Consider the following 22,168-nt stretch of genomic DNA (forward strand, 5'->3'; position numbering starts at 1 on the left):
GTGGCGATATTTTCTTGCGTTTATAGATTAGCAGCCCAACAGTGATTCACGAAAATTAAACCCTTGCGAAATAACTGCTTTTACACCTACTGAGGCTGTCACAAATCAACTTGCCCACTTGCCTAGGGCAGCTGAAACCTCAGTGTGGGGCAAGTGATGCAAATGGCAGAGCTGCCAGCCTTTGCAGTCAAAAACAAAAACAAACACCCCCCCAAAAAAAAAAAACAAACAAACAAACAAACAAACAAACAAACATATTTTTGAAGGCCAAAAAAAAATATTTGGGTTCTGGAATGGAAAATAAAGCCATGCTAAGTCAAGTATTAAAAAAATAAATATTTTTCATTTCAATAACAGAAATCAAATAAAAAAGAATACTTTTCCATTTTGTGACTACAATCTCATGTCTCAAAAAGAAAAACAAACACACTAAATATCATAAATGCATGCCAGTTACAGGATATGTAATGGGTATTTCCCTCTTTGAAGTATTGGGCCCATGGGGCCTATTCAGAAAAGGTGGGAAAAATGTCATTATCTCCGATTCCCTCTTACTACTGTTTTTTTTTTTTTTTCATCATGGTTGTGTATTGTGTATTTTAATTACATCAAGTAGGCCTAGATCAGTTGAAAACCAGAAGGGCATTATCGCATTTTAAGATTTGAGCACAAGTAAAAATGAAACAATCGATTGTCACAAATGTATACACAAGTAGTTATGTACATGTTTAATGTATCAAGGCTGTATGCATGGTTGTTTTAATGTGTACATTGTATGTATACAGGTAGACCAGAATAATGGAGAACATTCTATATGATATAGATATAGTACATACAGGCTGACCAGATCAGTGGAGAATTTTCTACGTGGTATACAATGTAGCTACAGTACATGTATGCATGTGACAGGAAATACATTATAGCTCACTCAATCTAGAATGATTTAACCCATTCCAGAAAATTCTAGGAAGTGCTGGCTGAGTGAGGCACTGCCCTTGTAACCCAATGTGATTGGTAGTTAATTTTGGCAATGATGTTATGCACATATTAGGCAGTGAGTCATCCAGGATTCCTGGAATTTGGACTTGCTAGTATGTTCAGGTATGTGGCCCCAGGTTGGAGAAAATTACAGAATGTAGTAGAAAGGGGTGAATGGATAGTATATAAGCAGGAGAAATTCTGAGGTAGGCAGAGTACCCAACACCTCTGCTCTGAGAGTTACGTCACTTCTGGCTCTGAAGCGACTTGTTATAGTCAGTCCTGGGTTACCTGCTGACCTGCTAGACAAACTGTGTTTGTGGAGATAAGGCCTGGGAGACATTTTGCCTGCAGAGAATTAATTTGCCTACATTGGAGATAAACTCCATATTTTAGTGTCAACGGACATTATTACGGCAAAGCTGTGACGGGCTGGATTCCTCGTTGGACATTATAAAGTGAATCATCATTCAACGCCGCAACTGGACGTGGTCGTCATAACGTTTGGATTCTACACGTTTTGCTGTGGACATCTATCGTGGATTTTACCCCGGATTTATACTGTGGATTAATGCAATCTGTGCCTTTGGAGTTACGTCGGAGGAATCATTCATCGGTGCGTCAAGGATCATTCATCGGTGCATCGAACATCGTATCTGAACATTTTCAAAGGACTACTTGATAACATAATATGTAAGTGATTCTATTACCGATTTGTAATTGTTTCTATTGATCATTGTTGTACTGATGTGAAAACTGATTACGAGTCTGTACCCACAATATCACTGTTAATAAACCGCCTGAACATTAGTTGATTGTTTCTTTTGTGCGATCATTCTCAGAGTGATTTTGGTCGTAACACGATTTTCATGAGCTAAAAAAGTTTAATCAAAAGTGGGTAGATTTATAAGCACTGCTCAAAATATCGCATAAAATAGTGCCCTTGTGGTTTTAATTTTTGAACATTTTACTGAAAATGAAAATAATCTAAAATCAATTAACACCATAATGTACAGGAAATCTAGCTCCACAACTTGATACCAATAACTGAATATCCCCCCCCCCCCCCCAATTGTGATTTTAATACCCTTCTGGCTTTCAGTCGACCATGTATTTCTAGTAACTGACTGACAGTCTGTGGTCTAGGAACTATTTGGGGGGCCAAAGTTCGTGCCCAGGTTTTACATAATGGATAATATTGAATTTCCGTCCTTGTGCTGTAAAGAGACTTAGGAAAGATGAAGGGGATGAGGAAGCAATATGAAGAAACCTTTGGAAATTAATAGAAATAACATAGATTCAGTAAAAAATTCTGTGAAGTCCAGATGTTTGATAAGGAAGTGAAAACCACAAACGGATGTAGATAAATCATTTAACAATAACATGAATCAAACATCAAGCACTGGCAATGCTATCCATCATTTCTTACAAACAAACAACAAAATAAACTTCTTTCCATGAATTTGAAATTTGTGCCAGCAGACTCACAAAACAACACAATAAATCACAAACACACATTCTCTCTCTCTCAGTCATATAGTCTCTCACTCTCTCCCACACCCTCTCTCACTCATATGCACACACTTGTACATGCAAACAAATACAAACATTTACACACAATGTACACACTTGCATATTCATTTACACACACACACATACACACACACACATACGTAAACACACATACATGCACACACAAACATGACACAACAAAATATCCCTCAACCAGTTTGTTTATTTTTTTCTTCTCTTTTTTTCATACAGCCTACATACGTAGGTAACAACATAACCAGAGATTTTCTATGAAGTACTACGAATAACACCAGTGGAGGGTAAAAGCTTGTGTCGACGGTGCATCAGGGAAAAACCGACCACGTTTACAGTATCCCCTGAGAATGATTCTTTGTGCAACGGAGGGTTAGAATGATTCTCTGTGCGATAGAGCACTTAAAAGTGATGTATGAATCCAGCAGAGCCACTGCCTTGATAAGAAGCATATAGATGGCTGCTTGCATTACGCATCTTGTTTACTCCAGCAGAGCCTTCCCCCATCCATCCCGTCACAATGAAGTGTGCAAAAGAGAAATAAAATTGTACATCTGACTCATTCATCTAGTTACCCATAGAATCATTTTGTCCATTCATTTACTCATTCCCATGTCTTTAGTATCAAGAGAGTTGTCTCTTCAAATTGAGTCCACTTCACCACCCTACATTAACAAATTATGCTTACCCGGTGAAGTGGTCAACGCCACATTACCCATACCACAAAACAGTTGAATAATGCTGACCCTTCATGGTTCACCCCGGGTGAATAGCGTGATAGTCAGCGAACAGTTATCACCCTGGCACATTGAGCCAGACGAAGAAGTTCTGTGAAGAAGATTACCACTCGTGCTCTCCAACACAAGGAAAGAGGGATGCTGAAAATGCAGAGTTGTTCTCGATATGTCCGGACATCTCTACATTTCATCCCGCAGCACTGGATTTCCCATGTACAGTATACACCAAATATTTCGTGAGGTTTCTATTTTTGTGAATTTAACGAGTTGGGTGCTATCTGCAAATTTAAAAACACATAAAAATATTATCTCTGATTCCAACATGAATGTGACATGCAGGCATACATTTCTTAATTCAGCGCTGGTACTCCACTGGCAGCTACTCACAAAATTGTCAGTAAGCCCCGATTTACGAAAAATTAGACTCGCTAAATTATCTATGGCCTACACAGTAAGTCAGGGTCATGATAACGAAACATCTGTATGACAAGTGAATTACAGCCCACTAGGTAGAGGTTTTTAACAATCTTTACCACTAACAATGAGTTCTGAGATACAATTTAGAAGAAATCTAATGATTGATGAGACAAACTTATTTGCAGTAAACTGTAGTTTGTGATGAAAAAGTCTCAAGTTAAATAAATACATGCAATCCTTTCAATATCATCTGGAGACTATATCTATCCAAAGCCCTTAGTGACATTCATATCAGCAACAAAAAGAAACAACAATGCACAAAGAAAGCATTGCTAAAGCTCCCAGGAGACTTTTGGGATGAAAACCACATCAATTCTCAGTAAATGTGACAACCTTCACATCTGAACATGGAATTGATCAGGCGATGGAAGCAACTTAAAAATAGACATTTATTTGGTCACAGGTCTCTTGTTATAAGGAGAAAGGAAAAAAAAAAATCTACACCAAACACTCGCCTGGCAACAACAAGGTGGGACAGGAAGTACATCCGTTTATTAAGGAGACAACCACATGCTCACTCTCTCTTCAGGAAGACATCTTTTCTGTGTGTGTCCTCAGGTCCTTTGTTTTGGCAAAATATTGAAAACAGACCGACCTGCACACGTTATTAGGCATAACGGCGCACCTCTTTGGTCTGTTTTACCAAAAAAGTACATCTCCTATCAACATTGATACCTGGCGGTTTTGTTTTACTTTACTTCTTTTGTTTTTCTTTATCTGGCTGGGACATGCATGGACAACCAGCTTACCTTGAGCAGCTTGCCAAAGGAAAACACACTATATACTGTATTTCTGCTTTTTCCTCTTTCATCTCTTATCTTGCATGCACACCTGCATATCCCCCATCATAGCAATTCTTTACAAATACCGATTGTTTATTTTACTCCCACATTAGCATTTCTGTGTGATGTACTGAAACAAATGTCGCATCCCCTGTGAATAATGACGCTAATGACAGCCACTTGGTATATTTTGAGACAACAGGAAACCGCACCTTCCTTCTATGCATTCAGAAAGTGACTGCGGCTTTATGCAAGTTCTCTACACTGCCTGGAATTTCGGGGATGCGAGCCCATTTTCAAAGCACTAACCATCTTGTTTTGGAGAAGCTAAAGGCTTACTTGCAGAGCCTATTTCCACAGCAACACAGCCACATCTCAGGGGCGGCAAAAGACAAGCAACACACACAACTGTTGGTATCTCATCATGTTGACGAAAACCATTAGGTTGTACAGTAGCCTGCCAACCACAAAATGCTAGTATTAGCCTGAGTCACTACCAAGACTTGGCCTCATTTTGACAACAACACAGATACCCTTTATGCTCATCCAAGTTCTCAGCAAAGTTGCTCACTTTCTGACGAACAACTCACACCACCAACAGAATAAAACAAAACAGAACACAAACAGAACACTCCAGAATGCCTTTAATCATCAATGCCCTTGAAAAACGACTTGAGTTACTGTTTGCCATCCCCTCACACAATGATATAGCCTAATAACAGAATCTTAGAATGTAAAGTAATCTTCAGTGTTTGGGAAACCATAAAATATTGGTCTTCACATGTTCATGCTTTGCAGAACAAAAGAAACTGAAATATGCTTAACACTTCCATTACAGACATTTTACCTCTGACACGGTGAAGTTATCCATTTTTGTACGCTAATAACACTATGTACTACTCATGCTACATGACTTCTCTCTCATTTATTTTTTCTTCTATTCTTGCGGCTTTCTGCCCTTGTGAAGCCACGTAATTGGCCGCCTGGGGGAATGCAACATCCACGACTATGCCAAATCACTTTCATAAACATCTGCGCCCAAGAAAATACATTGAAAAATCTGAAGGCTTTGTGATCCCCTGCCGTTGATTTTGTTTTCTTAGCTTTGTTTGTTTTCTATTTGTCCTACTATACTCCAAAGGGAAAATTACACTTAGGCACAGAGGTCCCTTTGTGTGCTGGGCTCCCGTCAGAATTATATTCACAATGCCCCACCACTGCAGACACACAGGAGACATATATGAATGTATATGAAACGTGAAAATATGTGCACCCAACACAAGCCTGTTCCCCCCCCCCCCCCCATCTATCATCTACTACAGTGGCGATTCCAGGAGGAGTGCACCGGGCGTCCCCCCCCCCCCTTTACTTTTTTTTTGTTAAAACAAAGGAAATAAAAAGAAAAAAATATGGGGGAGGGGTGCGTGCGCCCCCATTTAATTTTTGTAAATTTTGTATAAGAGCTCACATACTGACAGACACCTGTAAATGGCTTGAATAGTTCACAGAGAATGTTTCCTACTCTGGGGTGGATTTCGGCACAGACGCTGGAAGGAAGGGGGGGGGGACATGGTTCACACAAAGGTTACAAGCTTCGGGGAAGATGGAAATGAGGGAAAGGGGGTCTAGTGCAATGGTTGAGAAGCAGGGCATGGAAGACTGATGCAAGTAGGAGGAAATTTGATGGAGAAGAAAAAAAAAACAACCTTTGAGCCCAAAAGACAATATGTCTCTTGAATGACGCAATTCGAGAAGATATTGATGACCTATCACCATACAAAAACACTTTAAAGGTTCGGGAATAAATTTGGCACTACAACTGATATTCATAAGAATTTGTGACAATGTCCTGATTGATTTACTAAACAATCAACCTAAGTTTTTAGATAGCATAATGCAGCAAAAATGAAACATTGATAACAAAGTGACTTGAACAAGAGGTTATCCTGCAGGATTCTGTATGGGTTTTTTTTTTCGTAAGTAACATTTCAGTTCAATAAAGACAGTTAAATTTCAGCATGTATTTCAATTTTCTCCCACTTTCTGGAATATCAGATGATATGTACAATAATTTTTTTTTTTAAAGTCATGAAATAACATCAATGTAAAATCTTTAATCTTTAACCGTAGTACGATCTACAGAAAAAAAAAAATATGATTATTTTGCACATAACCTGAAATTAACATTTATCACATGCTTCACAATCTATTAACATAATGATCTTTAACCTGACCACATATTTTGACCTTTTGGTGTGTCTCATGACTGAAAGTACAAGTGTATCCTTCTTTTCATTGTGAACTTCAATAAACTATCTTAATTTTCACTGACAGTAACTACCATCCCCCACCCCCACCCCCACCCTGTTATTGTGATAATATTAACTATACAGATAAACACACACACACACACACACACACACACACACACAGATGTAATGAGGAATGACGGTAAGACAACCTAAATATGCAATTGTACTCCAATGCCATCGGTACAACATGGCCTAGGCGTAAAGATTCAGCTGACTGTGTCTCTAGTAAAGATCATCTAATTTTGTGAGTACAAGAGCCAATCTATTGCAGCGGATAGCGATCCAATCCTCCATTTAACTCATCCTGAAGAGGCCGTACGAGTGGCTGACTTGCAAATGCATGCACCTACCGTATGCTACTGTACATTCACAAAGGATTATGCGCTACTATTATCATAAATGCATACACAATGCGGTTCTTTGAGGCTGAAATGCTATCTTCCCCAGGGATAAGGCATCTTGAGTTCCATACCGAGACTGTGTGATTCAAATATTCTTTCTACAATATCTTGGAGGGGGGGGGGGGGAATACATGCACAAAACATGAAGATGAAGGAAAGATGGAAATGAAACATTGATCGACCATGGATTATCACAGAAAAGACTACATTCTATCTACAAGTAGGATGATCAGGAAAAACAAAGTCAGATGACATCTGCGGGGGGATGCATGATTTTGAACAAAAATTGTCCAGGTAAGATGCATGCGGATAACCTCTGTACAGGCAGCTGAGCCCCGCTCCCAAGAAACCTCTGGATGTTAATCAGAACAGCTACATGTAGGCAACATATTGTGCAAGCCTACCATGGCTTCTGGACAAACCCCAACAGCTGCTATTTATAGCACAAGTTGTCATCATAAACAGCAGAATAAACCACTTTGCCCCCGCAGTTTTGTCATATCTCAGGATTATGAGGAGGCTGTCTTTCCTCGCGATGAGAAAACGACTGTCCGTGGCTGCCCATACACAGACTGTTAACATTTGGCAAAGTGCACTTATCCAGAACAGGATCACTCTCCACTTCCGTTTATCTCATCATTCTACATTGATCGACGAATGTATCAGATAATAAAAATGAACAGATCACACGGTAGAACGGTGTGACATTTTTGGTGAGTGATAATTTCTTAATATGCAGGTCAATGTATGTCATACAACATTTGCTCATGCAATAAAGAAGGCGGAGTGGGCAATACATGCAGTTGATGAGTGCGACGCTTGTATGTTAAACAGATCTGGCATTGCAGAAATGACATCACATCAGCATTCAACTTTCCCTGCACCCTGTTACATACAGTGAGTTGTTCTTTATTACATTTGTCATCAGGTTCTACTCCCCTGTGATTGAGTTTTTTTTTTTTTTTCAAAGAGGTAACACCACATGATGCATTGTACAGCTACCCCAAAGGATCTGTGCATAATTCATGAGTCGAACAATTCATTATAGCAGCAGGTTTTGTAATCATTAGCAAGATGTTGATTGTGTTCGTGTGTGTGTGTGTGTTGGGGGTTGGGGGGGTGGAGGGAGGGTACCAAAACAAGAGACAATCCAGCTAGCAACATTTCAGTCGACTTTCTCTCATTTCAGATATCCTGGATGTTCTTGGAGGATGGAATAACACACCAATTATAAAATGTGACTAACCTACGGTACTACAACTACTTCTTCCAAAAACCAAGTTCTCATCCAAAATATTCAAATTATTTTTTCAACAAAACAATTTCCTCCTTGATATGTTTGTTTGTTTGTTTGTTTGTTTGTTTGCTTGCTTGTTTGTTTGTTTTTTCTTTATTTCTCCTGATCCAGTTGTTGGTAACGGACACTATTAAAGAAGGCTTTTCTTGACATCACTGACACGACTGCATCTAATGTCCTCTTAAATGTCTTGGATAGACATGCCCATGGGTTGCCAACTTCTTGTTTTCTAACTGGATTCACACTCACAATATGATCCAAAATACACCGTGCATTCACACTTGGTCCCGCATCGTGCGCACAGTCAGGTGAGTTCTTATCTTTTCAGCAACTAACCATCCACACTATTATCTCGACTGACCGTCCACAGTACTATCTCAATGTCCCCAAGCTGAGGTGAAAATTGGGGTTTGGGGTGTGCTCTGCCATGTGACACCAAAGTTCACCCATACATGCACATCTGACGGATACAGATAGGCGCTATCGATTATGGGCCAAGGTCACCCTCCCCTCCAAATTTTGGTCCCCGGACTCGACAAGCTTCTCGGGGACACCAGGGCACCGTTTCATGAAAGTTGTCAGCCCTGACAAGTTGTCAGTCTTTGACGATCACCATAGTAACAGTTAAGTGACCACAGCTTCTCAGCCAATCAAAACCAAGGATTTTACTGAATTTGTCAGAGACTGACAACTTGTCAGGGCTGACAACTTTCATGAAATGGTGCCCAGGATAAGTCCAAGTGAGCATCCACACGATGGATTTAGATGCAAGACTTAGTGTGAACACAGGGATACACAGGTCAAGATAAAGAAGGCTAGTCTTATGCCATGAGTTATCTACTGTGGATATTAAGTTCACCCACCAGAGCCTACCCAAGCCTATTACAACTTTATTAAACAAGGTGATTTTACCCACTCAAGGCCATTAGCTATAAATGCCATTAACCTTGCGTGAAGGACAGACTGCCACTATCCACGACAGAGTCAACGGCCCCTCTGATGACTTCACATAATGCGAGCAGCGTAGTGAACTGTTGCACCAGGACAGTACTAATTGTTTTCACATATATTCACAGTCACCCGACATTGTTTCAACTCATCTAACATCCAGACATCTAACGTGGCAAAGGTGACAAAACACACATTCAATCGTTGCGCATTATGCTGCACATCCTCAGAAACAATATTTGTTTCATAGTCTCTTGAAATCTACATGGTCTTCAAATTTATATTTCTCTCTCTCTACATACACATGCACACACACAACCCTCGTCAAAATGTTACAATGAGCTGCCAATTGAAAAAAAAAAAAAAAAATATATATATATATATAATATATACATATGTACATATTTTATATATGTATTATATATATTTATATTTGTATTAATATTATGAAAGAGAGAGAGAGTTCAACTTCAAAAAAAATATCAAAAATAAAATTAAATAGAAATAATGAAACTTACCTGATCATCATCCTTTATTGTTCTTTGTGGAAGCTTGGCTATAACTTTTTTGGCCGCTCTTCCTAATTGTTTCTGCATAGAAGAAAAAAGTTAAGCACAAAATTAAGCACAATGCCAGTAAGTGACTATAGCCCCACATATCATACAGAGTGACATCTCTTAATATCCCATGACCAAGCTCATTCAACACATTAAAACTTAATCCACTTACTGGAAGCAATTCTGCTATTAACAAGATAATATTAGTGTTCCCATAATGTTGCAGACATAAAGGCAATAGGCACCAATTAAGAGATTCTACTACCCACACGAACTTAGCAGTAATTACTGCTCTATTAACTTTTTTTACAGTATGAAGCAGTGAGAAACACACACACTACACACATACACACACAACCCTCATCAAAATTTTTACAATGAACTCCTAGTTATTCCAGCGCATTGACTCTGTGCAATGCAGCACCTACCTGTCGGACATTGACAGCAAACCCCCACCCCCGTCTACAGTTGAAGTACAAAATTACATTACTAACAGGATACTGTAAACATATGTTACAATTGTAGCCAAATTACAAACAGCAAGATGTCACAATCTGTCACTACAACATCCCCCAAACTGTCCAGGCAGAAAATTCATCATCTGAGTACACTCCAGTTGAAAAGGTCAACCAGCCAACTACAGTTCATTGACCCATATCATCTATAAATGCAACAAGACACTTCTGCTCTAAATGCAAAGTAGAGAGGCTATTCAGACTACCAAGTGCTCTGATACCACATAGAGCCTTAACACCATCAGATCTTTGAACATACTTTCACCATCTCAAATCGCACTAGCACACATAAATATTCTTTTCAGCAGATATTTTCTTCTTCCCATTTTTCCCTCTTCTCTTCCATTCCCTAGTGGCAAGTGTCACTCCTATATTTCATCACTTTCCTCACCAAATTTAATTGGCATGTGTATGCACAGAAACAAGGACCTAAATCAGAATTTCATTTGTTGTAATGGTCACTACACCTTGTAAATCTCAAAGTTAAACATTTAACCTTCTTTCTTTCTTTTTTTAATCTTACACTTGTGCCACTGATAAGCCAGCCTGGATTTGTCTATTCCACATAACATTCAAGCACTAAGTGCACTCAGCTTGTGGAGCAATCATATCAGTATGGTACCTTGATGAATTCTAGGAAACAGTAGACACAGGCCGCACCTACATGTATGTACTCGTTACCATTCACGTTTGTCTATTTTACACAGAATTCATTTTGGGGGGGCATCTGACAATCAAACTACCTTAGGCATCTCATCCGTAAATGCAGAGTCATAGTGAGCATGCATTTAGAATGTGCTCCCATAGGTCTTTCTTAAAACTTTAATACAAGTTGAAAACAGATACTCTCCAGAGTACAACTTGGCAAAGAACCAAGATTTCACTTGCAGCATCACAAACAATCGCACTTGGCACTAGAATCATGTCAAGCTTTGCATTATGACATGTAAACAATCATATAAATAATCCATGCTATCTAAACAAAGTCATTAAAGGAAACACAGCAAAGAACAGCCACGGAATAAGAAATGTTTGTTTGCAGAAAAAAAAAATAATAAAATAAGTATTGTTGTCTATATCCAGTAAAAGATAAATGTACCTGATGTGCAGTACCAAATAAAAAATGTGGCATTGCACATATGTATATAGTTTTTGTTTTTAGAACCTTTTTCTTGACTACTCTGGTGTACTACACTTTATACTGGCCCCGCACATGGGGGGGGGGGGGGGCATTGTCATGAATAGCCTTTGTATCTAAATCATGCACTTTGCATTTTGACAGCACAAAATTAGTACGTTTCAATGAATTTCCACAAAAGAGCTATTGAAGAGGACATATATAGGAAACCTGAACCTTGTACATGGTGGGTCTTCATAGATAATAGATTCTCACCACAATATGAAAGTTATCAACTGATCAAGCTACAATTCTTAAATATACATACAATACAAACAAATAAACATTTATCCATACACACACACACACACACATACACACACACACACACACACAAAAGATTAAAATTGCCTTCTGGTGTATGTGGAGGAACATGAAAGGGAACACAAACCCAAAGAGCAATGTGGATTGAGTGAAAGCAGTAACATTAGTAGAACACATCAGTGAAAGTTTGAGGAAAATCGGGCGATCGATGCATAAGTTATGAATTTTTACAGTTTTGGTGTTGGAACTGCTGGGTAAGGAGACTACTAGAGATTATGATGTGTGAGTGGACTACATTATAAGGAAAATATAAAGGGAATTCAATAAGAATTCATTTTTCATGAAAATTACACATTCCATCAACTTGATACTGACATACGTTAGGAGTACCAATTATTCCCCCTGCTTTCTGAAAGCAGTTAGTCAAGGACTCTTTCATTTTGCTAGAAAAGTAAAATTTTGTGGAATTCCTTTTATATTTTCTTTATGTTGTTGTCCACTCATACGTCATAACCTCTAGTACAAAGTACTCTCCTCATCCAGCGGTTCCAACGCCAAAACGTTAAAAATTCTTAACTTTTGCATCGACTGTCCGATTTTCCTCAAACTTTCACTGATGTGTTGTTCTACTAATGTTAATGATTTTACTCAATCCACATTGCTCTTTGGGTTTGTGTTCCCTTGAATGTACTCCTCCTTTCCACATACACCCCTACACATTTCTAAACAGTGTTCCAGGCAATGTGCAGCAACTTAGTAACACTTTTATTTCTTGGGAAATATTGTTGTATCATGATAATGAATGTGATTGGTTAGAAATTGCCTGTTTTACAAGGCATCACTTCACAATAATGATTAGAGCATTCCGCTTCTGAACTTGAAAATGTATGGAAGATAGGGGCTCCTTATTATCATAATGATGTTGTTGGAGGAAAACAAAAAACAATGCCAAAACTGAGATGAAGTATAATCTACATGTATAATACACAGTGCATAATTCTGATCAGCTGATGGACTTACCAATATGTAGGTACAAATATGCAGGTGACAAATATGCTCAGAAGGGGGTTTTCCATACTCCATGCAGAACCCAAATTGCATAATATGATTCTGGCTTGCTCACAGGCAAATTGGGTTTGTGTTTGTTTTGCAGTGTTTGCTAATATTGCTAGCAACTGCAATCAGGAACAGGAACATTTACAATGTATAAACAGACTCTGCCTTACCTTCAGCCATTTGTTAGATTTAAAGAGGAAATACACCCAAAAAAAAAAAAAAAAATCAAAAGAAAGAAAAAAAATATTCCCTACAGAATGATACAAAAATGACCAAAACTGGATAAGAAATAAGTTAGATATGACATTTTGAATTTTCATATTTTTTCGGAAAACATTTCTTGACCAGTCTTTATGAATATTCAAATCAGCAAGTTGACTATGTCATACCCTCACAATTTCTTATTCATTTCATACACAGAAATTACAAAAATCTCACATTTCAGCTATATGAATATAAAACTTGTCTTACAACCACCCAAAATAAAGAGGAACAAATGTCAACTCTGATATATCTTGGTATGGGAACATGTTTTTACTTGTATTAGCTAAAAATTACAATTTTTTTTTTTTTTGAATTTCATATATAACACACGTATAATATGAAAAATTGTGAGGGTATGACATCATCAACTCGCTCATTTGAATATTCATAAGCACTGATCAACAAATGTTTCTCCCAAAATGTGAAATTTTAAAATGTCGTAACTTCCTTATTTCTTAACAGACATTAGTCATTTATGTATCATTCTGTATCATTCTTTATGGAATATTTTTCTTTTTCTTTTGAAGTTTATCTATTTTGAAGGCGGATTTCTTCTTTAACAAATACAACCACTTGTTATGTGTCTGCTTGATAACTAGATCACATTAGTGTGTATCGTCACAGGTATCAACATCATGCCAAATGAGCATACATTTGTACAAGTTGCAATGGGTACCTTAGCTCTGACAGCAATCAGAATAAGCAAATAGCTCCTATTTGACCGGGCGTTCCGTCATCACCTCAAATGCGCTCATTAAAAACATAACATTACCAGCAGTCAAATTAATCTGTTTTTGTTTTGTTTTTGTTTTGTTTTGCTGTGCTGTTGTTATGTTTGTTTGTTTTTTTGTTGTTGTTGTTTTGTTTTGTTTTTGCTTTTTTTTTTTATTTACTTATTCATTCTTTTTTTTTTTAAGGGCCCTGGACAATGCCTTACATGATAGACAACAAAACTTGCACTATGCACATATGATACTAAACACATAATTCCCCATTACCGTTCAATTAGCCCTGAAATATTTCCAATGTCCAGTCTTCTTTTTCTTTTTCTTTTCTATTTTGATCAGGAAGTACAAAGCAGCACCTTGTTCCATCCTACATCTCATACACAAAGTGAATTTTCATATATGACGGTAGCATCCAAAAGAGAAAAGAATAACAATTTGCATGCCTTGTCAGACAAGCAGCCCAGACCCCTATCCACGATGCCTATCCATCGCACTGTTGCCTGCCTGTATTACAGTATATTGCACACAGACATTATATTGACCTTCTTGACCTTCCTGCCATTAAAATCAACATGAAGTCTATTTAAAATCTTTTGTCCAGAGCAGCAAACTAACAGTGCACAGAACCACATTCTGTCAATGACAGGGTAGGTAACTGTAGAAAGGAAATAGAACAATGTGACATCTTGTACTAATGACAATGCCACATTTACCTTAATCTGGAATAATAATTCATATATTGAGTCTGTACTTTACAGAATGCTATTTATATGTTTTAATCATCATAACTACACTCACATAGTTGTGTTTTTTTTTTCTACTGAACTAATGATGAACAATGACTAGTGTCTACGTGACATCATAGCAATTAAAAAAAAAAATTATATTCTACATTGACATATACTCACCTGAGTTCTACCGCGAGCTTGTGCATATCTAAACCTCTGAATATAGTAGAAAACGAGCCACGCCAGTGACACAATCATTAAGACGATAAAAGACACAGAGACGAATAGGACCGACGACTTCTTGACCTGGGTCCGCTCAATGACCTTTGGGCCATCCATGACCTCAATCAGGACCTTGGTGCCGTTGTCTATTAGCTCTTCTATGTGCTTGCCGTGCTCTGCACTTAGAAGTATAACAGGTATTTTCCCTGAAAAATACAAGAATAGATTTGAAACATGCCCGGTTACAGTTTGATACAACAATATCACACTGCATTTTTTTTTTTTAACCCAAACAAACAAAAGCAAAAACAAAACAAAACAAAATGAATACTGTCAGCACATGACATGGTACAAAGCCACTAAATCTGTTTTTATAAAATAAAGTTTTTTTTTTTCTTTGTAGTCAAGTGCACTGATACACAAATACATGTAATTGCTAAAAATGAGTCTTACTGACAGTATTAAGTAAAATCACTTATATTTTAACAAGGTTCATGTTTTCTTACATGATTAATGGTCATAATAATGAAAACCAGGAAATTACAAATATACTCCAGTCCACCTTCAATACTCTTAAACAGGAAAATATACCAAAGGCATTACACTAATCCAATATCAAACCTCCAGATATACAATTGTATGAGGAACATCACTCCCGTGTTTACATTGAAAAGAATTTAAGTAAACACAAACAACTATAACGGCAGAAGTTCCACTGAAACCGACACTAAGATAGACAAAGTTCATTTATTTCAAGCGCCTCATGATTTCAGTTGCAACCATGAAAATGAAATGAGGTGATGATGTCATCTGTCTCTCAAAGGGATGGTATATTTTTGGTTCAGAAGGGGCTTCAAGTTTCCCGTTTTTTCGTAAGATGAGAAACCTCTTATAAAATATGAAAGAGCTTACAATTCTTAGAGGAATTCAAAGTTGATGTGATGAAAATTGGTTTTGATATAGCTGAAATATCAAAAAATAAAGAGGTCCTAAAAAAATATGAGACCCAGATTTTATTGAATCACTTTGTTTTTATTTTTTTTTTGTGGATATCTCGCTCACTTCAAAACCGTTTTTCATCAAATAAGCTTTGAATTCCTCTTAGAATTGTATGCTCTTTAATATTTCAAAAGTGCGTTCTAATTATCTCCAAAAAAAGTTAAAATCTGAATCCCCCATCTCACCTTAAACTATACCATCCCTTTATTTAGAATAGATTTGAACAGTGGGCATAGTCTAGCTGTTAAAGGGGCATTCCGGACAATTTTCATAATTTCACATCATGTAGTACATAATTCAACAGCTCCATGTATAGATTCGTGGAATTTATTGTGGTCCTAGTGCAGAGAAACCAATAAATTGAAAATCTTACACAAATTACACTGAACAGTGTTGATGACATCAGAGCCTCATATATTTCAGAAATGTAGCAGTGTAATTCCATTACAATACCGCTTGCTCAACAAGTTCACGTGTGAAAAATCTATGCATGCCTTCTTCTTTTGTTCTGCTACCTTGAGCCCCAACTCATGCATTCTTATGGTGAGGCTGTTATGTCATCATCCTTGTTCACTGCAATTTGTTATAAATCTTTAAAACATTCTCATTCCTTATCCCAATCACTATAAATTCTGAAACTGTGTACTCAGTTTGACTAATTTATAGTTGTTCAAATGTAAAAGTCTGAAAATCATCCGGAGGTACCCTTTAACATGATGAAAAAGGAAGGGGACGACGGGATACAATGTACCCTATACGTATATGTAGCAGAGGTCTACTACTGACTGAAGTACCGACTGACAAACTGAAAGGCAGGATTTTATCAAACATCTGATCCTGTCCATGACAAGGAACTTCCCTTCTGCCTCAAAAAATAATCTTGCGTGGCATCAAAATCTATGTTTGTACAATGTTCATATCCATTTCAAACGCTTTCCGACTGTTGGTTTCAATTCACTTGCTGCAGTATAGAAACCGAGCAAAAGACGACACCACTCTGCTGAAAGGAATTATGTTTAAAGGGTCTAGAATGAAAGAGCGCCTACAAGACTGGAGCAGTTTCAGCTAAACTACATAGCTTCACAGAGGCAGTGAAACATTAAAGTGGTCATTATCATTATCAAAGCTCTTCACAGACTTTCATCACATTTATTTGGTGATCTGTTAATCCCACTACCTTCACATTAAACATACATGTACAATGTTCTTACACATTCCAGTCCCTTACCCCCCCCCCCCCCCCCCCCCCCCTCAATTCCGAGTTCATTATACAGGTATTGGGAAACTAGTTTGGGCTGTTTTGGAACAATGACCTGGGCTTTTGTTACAAATATGGGAGTTTGTGGGTCAATGACTTTAAATCCCTCTAAAATTAATCAACCTGGTTATGTCACATTACGGATGTCAGTGGAAAAGTACCATTTAGATACATGTCCAAAGTGCCTGGTCCAGGTTTCGTAAAGAAGACAACCCATTTCCTCAACTGGGCAGCATGATAAGTTCATGATAAAGATGTTATTTGTCAGGCTCTGTTTTCACTTATCATCAAGCAAGGTCACCATGAAACAACAATACCTTCATGTGACGTACATGTAATTGTAAGGTTTGTATTTTCTCTGATCTCTCTCTTACTCTACACAACTCAATCTCAACAGGTAGGTACAACACCTGTATCTCATCAAAAGGAAAAGGCCAACAGAGGCATGTACTGGTGGTATACAGTATAGGCATATCAGTCAAAGGAAGCTCAAAAGTTTTCACAAACTTTCCATTCGAACTACTGAAATGTGATAACACTTTCACTGCAGCCTTTGGAGCTTCCGCTGGGGTTCCTGAAGCCAAGGGCCTAGCCTACTGAGCGTCCCAAGGGCATCTCCCGGTTAAAGACCTGGCAGCTTGGGGATTCCACTGGTGGCCCGATTCGCTGCCCACCAGGGTACTTTCGTAACACGAATAGCACCAGTCAGCGATGACATGTATATGGAAGCATACGCTTCTCACTTATAAGTTGACTCCCGTCAAAATTCTTCGGCTGAGATCAGTGATGATGCTATACACAACTGATTTGGGGATTCTCTAATATATCCGAGCTGGGCCAGCCTTCCCACTCCAGTTTCCCCACGCTACCAGGTCTTTAAAAAGAAGTGATGAGCAGCAGGTTCTGAACCAAGATAATGCCTTTGATGAAGCTTTCCAGAAGAGTTATATGGTATAAATGTACTTCGCACAACCTAACATTCATGCTTACAACGTACATGTATCATCTTACACAAACTTCAAAAAAAAAAAAAGTGAAATATTTGTAAAATGCCTCCCGCACACACACACACACACACACACACAAAACAAAAAACATACACCTGTACATGAGGAAGACAGGAGAAAGAAAATCTCAAACCTAGGAACAAAAAATGTACTGTAGTGTGGACCAGATTGGGCAGGTCTCTTTAAATGGTTTTTTCATCAAAACTCTCTCAGATATAATGGTCAAATTTGTAAAACAAAAAACACACAGCTATTGCAAAGGACTGTTATAAGTATATTTCATGAACCTCCATTTCAAACTGCTTCCTTAAAATTACAGTAACACTTATTTATTCCAACTCAAATGAATGGTATGCAAATATCATATGCCCAAAATTCATTGAAAAATTTTAGCCAGCATTTATCATACAGTAGCTGGTATAAGATGTCTGAATATTATCAAATTTAAAGGAAATGTTAGAGGCTTTGCAATATCAACTACAGTGTATATCAAATACGTAAACTGGTGTAAACTACACACTGTCAGTGTATCAACAACAGTGATAATTCAACACACACACCTCCTAGTTTATCCAGCCTCTGACCTCACAGGGACAGAAGATTCTGTCTTGTGGCTTTAACAGTTTATCATTGTTTTTTATATGCCCCTGGTCCTTCTCAAACTTTATACAAAGTGCACTGAACTTTGTTTAGAGCCTAACAATGCCCTGGTGAAGTTATTACTATGTTAAACACAGCGTACACAAGTTCAGTGTGGGCACACAAGCCAATATTTTGGTATTGTTTCACGGAAGTAACATGCACAACGCAGCGACAGGAAAAGACAATTCGGCTAATGAAACCCAGGTTATATCCAGAATGGCTTGGGGTGGTAAAAATTATGGTAGTACAACTAAAGACAAAGCTTACGGTTTGCTATGTATACGAATGCTGGTTTAGTTACAATACAAGGGCTCATACATAATACAGGGGATATAAAATCATTGTATTCTCATAAACAATTTTCATGTTATTGTATCTTACCCTATGGAATTTCATGTTATCATATTCACATGTATGTTGTTAATAAACTCAACTCAACTCAACTCAAACTTCACATGGTAGTTTCTTGCTGAACTGACTTAACCTGAACTGAACTGAACTGAAATGCAATCAACTGAACTAAAACGAATTGAAATGATTTGAACTGAATTGAACTAAACTGAACTGATTTGAAATGAACTTAACTGAACTGAATTAAACTGAACAGAACTGAACTGAACCAAAATGAATTGAATTTTATTGAACTATGTTTTCCAGGGTCACAATGTAAGCAATGAAATACTGGTTAGCAAGCAATTGCGGGACCAATAGCTCTGAGTCCCCTTTGAATGCCTAGGCAATGAGGATATTAAAAGTGCCTTGCCCAGGGGCACAAACCGCTGCAGATTCCAGAGGAATCGAACCAGGGACCTTCTGAGTAATCCGTGGTCTATCCATTGAACCACAACAGCTTCTCTCTTATCTCTGCTATATTGATATCTCTAAATACTCACTTTCACTGAGTTATTACACGTGTACATACATGTAAAAGGCCATGAAGGATAGGATAGAAATAGCCTCCTAGTCCACAAACTATGAAGGCATACAGTGTATAGTTTTCCAAAAGGGTTATCACATGACATCATGAAAATTGGCAACATAACAAAGTGATACAAACTTTTTTGTAATTCTTGTCCAAGTTTGTCATGATAACTTAGCTCGAGGAATGTAATTACAATGCTGAATTACAATTATGATTCAACTCATCCTTCATACACACGACTGAAGAAGGCTTTGTGGATTCTGCAGTTTTCAATTTCAAAGCAAGGAAGGGAGGTGTAGCTTCTTTTCGAGTTCACATTAATCACTCTTGAGCAGCAAGTAGCACACGCTTTGACTGCAGTGCGCGCATTTGTGAAGCACAGTATTTCTGCGGGTGAAAGGTCATCGTAAGCTCCGTGCCCCACAACACAATTTAGAGGTCAATTCGTACACAGAGAACTGTTTTGATCTGAAATTCTGGTGAATTGTGACTGGAAAACACCTCCGGACCATCATTTGAATCACTATTAAATGAAATGACAATTCAAATCACCCTCTGTGATTCTAGTTTGCATTCACATGGATTAAAGTGTAATTTGAATCATTATTCTAGTGATGTGCCCATACAACTGTGTTTCAAATTACGTACTCTCGATATATAAGGAAACAGTCTTATTCATATTGCAATCAATAGCATACTTGAACTTCTTCATAGAACAAATGTGAAATCAGCTTTCTGAATTGTAATTTCCATCTGGAAAGAGTTTTTGCATTAACGTCATACAGGACGGACATGAACAAACCAGTTTGTACTTGCTTTCTGAAATTGCCAGCCTCTATTAATATATCTCTGTAGACATTGATAAAACTATGCCATTAATAACAGTGTCATCACCTCTGTATACACACAATCACAAAACAAATAACACATGCACTGATAGGCACACGATTCCTCCCTGCTCGAGGCTATCGATTTTCACAGTTAATGACAGTTGCATTAGATTAATGATCAACTTTTACACCCCAACTAATCCCCAATCTCTTCCTCTCACCTAATCCCTCTCATGAAAGAGTGAAAGTTGAGAATATAAACCAAAGGACTGTGCATTACCCATGTTTCGGTGTTCGCTGGCCTGTAGTCTATTACCATGGTACTGCAGACTCAAGCCTCAGAGTTATCTGTCCTCAAGCCACAAACACTCGGGACTATCCATGCCAAACCTACTTTAAGCACTCAAAACTTTGCTAAATATGAAAATCAATCCTCACAGCATAATTCTTTCACATATGTGTGGGTGAATTTGTTTATTATAAAAGCATTAAAAAAAGCTTACTTGCTTGTGTCTAATCCACTTGTCCTCAATTCCTTTTAAAAGTTGTACCTCACTGTAATCAATTACGAGTCGTAGTACTACTAACACCTGCATGTCATCCTCTACAATTAAGAGGCACAATTTACTACTTAGGGTGTCAAACAGTGTACATGTCTTATACACGTAGCATGTTCACAAAACTGGTTAAGTACTACTGTGCACTTCCTGGTAAACAAGACTTTGTGTGACTGTGTACACTGTTTTGTATGAGAATGTTTAACTACTCATGAGTTGACATTTTGACTGTGTTAGATAGACACGAAAAAGATTATTGCCACACAACACATCCTCCTGTTTCCCAATTATCAATAAACAAACAAACAAAACAGAACCTAGACACTGGCTAAATTTTGTTGGTTTTTTGGGGTAGACTTGAAGTTCTTACACATGTATGCTTTAGAAACAGAGTTTTACATGAAACTGCTAAACCATGCCACATGCTGTAAAGCAAGATTTTTTTCGCAGCATGGAATTTCCATGAATTGGATGGAGCCTAGTCTTTTTCGAGGCACAAGATTTTTACAGATACCACTGGCATCCCATGCATATAATACAGTGTAGAGGAATTTTCCATGCATTTTAATATCACGAATCTCGGCTCTCACAAAGTTCAAGAAATTAGAATGCACAATGAATATTTCTGGTTTACAGTACATACTACAATATCATACAACATTAATAATTACATACATTTGTACATTACATATCTATCATAATTAGTTTTCATCTACAATCAAAGATAAAAATCTCAGAATGCAATTGCTTATATCTCACATTCAGAAGAATGTTTCTCATTTGGAAACTCATCAGCAATCCTGTCACATGATGTTCTGTTTAATTGTCTGCTGAAATTATAAAGATTTTTGCAGGTTTCTGTTGTTGTTGTTTTTTTTCTTTCTCTCTGTTTCTGCAGTTACCACAACAATAATACTTGGTCATTTCATATTTCAACAACAATTGTTACAATTACAATGTTCACA

At 37.6% G+C, this 22,168-nt stretch overlaps 1 protein-coding gene across 2 annotated transcripts in view; it reads right to left on the reverse strand.

Moving 5' to 3' along the window:
* Positions 1–22,168, reverse strand: part of LOC140234681 (RING finger protein 150-like) — a 59,827-nt gene that overhangs the window by 24,285 nt on the left and 13,374 nt on the right. For both annotated transcript variants that reach the window (XM_072314715.1, XM_072314716.1), the window contains exons 3-4: positions 14,947–15,194; positions 9,996–10,067 (exon numbers count right to left, since the gene is read on the reverse strand). In XM_072314715.1, coding sequence (XP_072170816.1) covers positions 9,996–10,067; positions 14,947–15,194 — 320 coding nt within the window. The remainder of the gene's footprint in view (positions 1–9,995; positions 10,068–14,946; positions 15,195–22,168) is intronic.

The sequence above is a fragment of the Diadema setosum genome, chromosome 11 (genome assembly GCF_964275005.1).
Source record: "Diadema setosum chromosome 11, eeDiaSeto1, whole genome shotgun sequence".
Taxonomy (NCBI): Eukaryota; Metazoa; Echinodermata; class Echinoidea; order Diadematoida; family Diadematidae; genus Diadema; species Diadema setosum.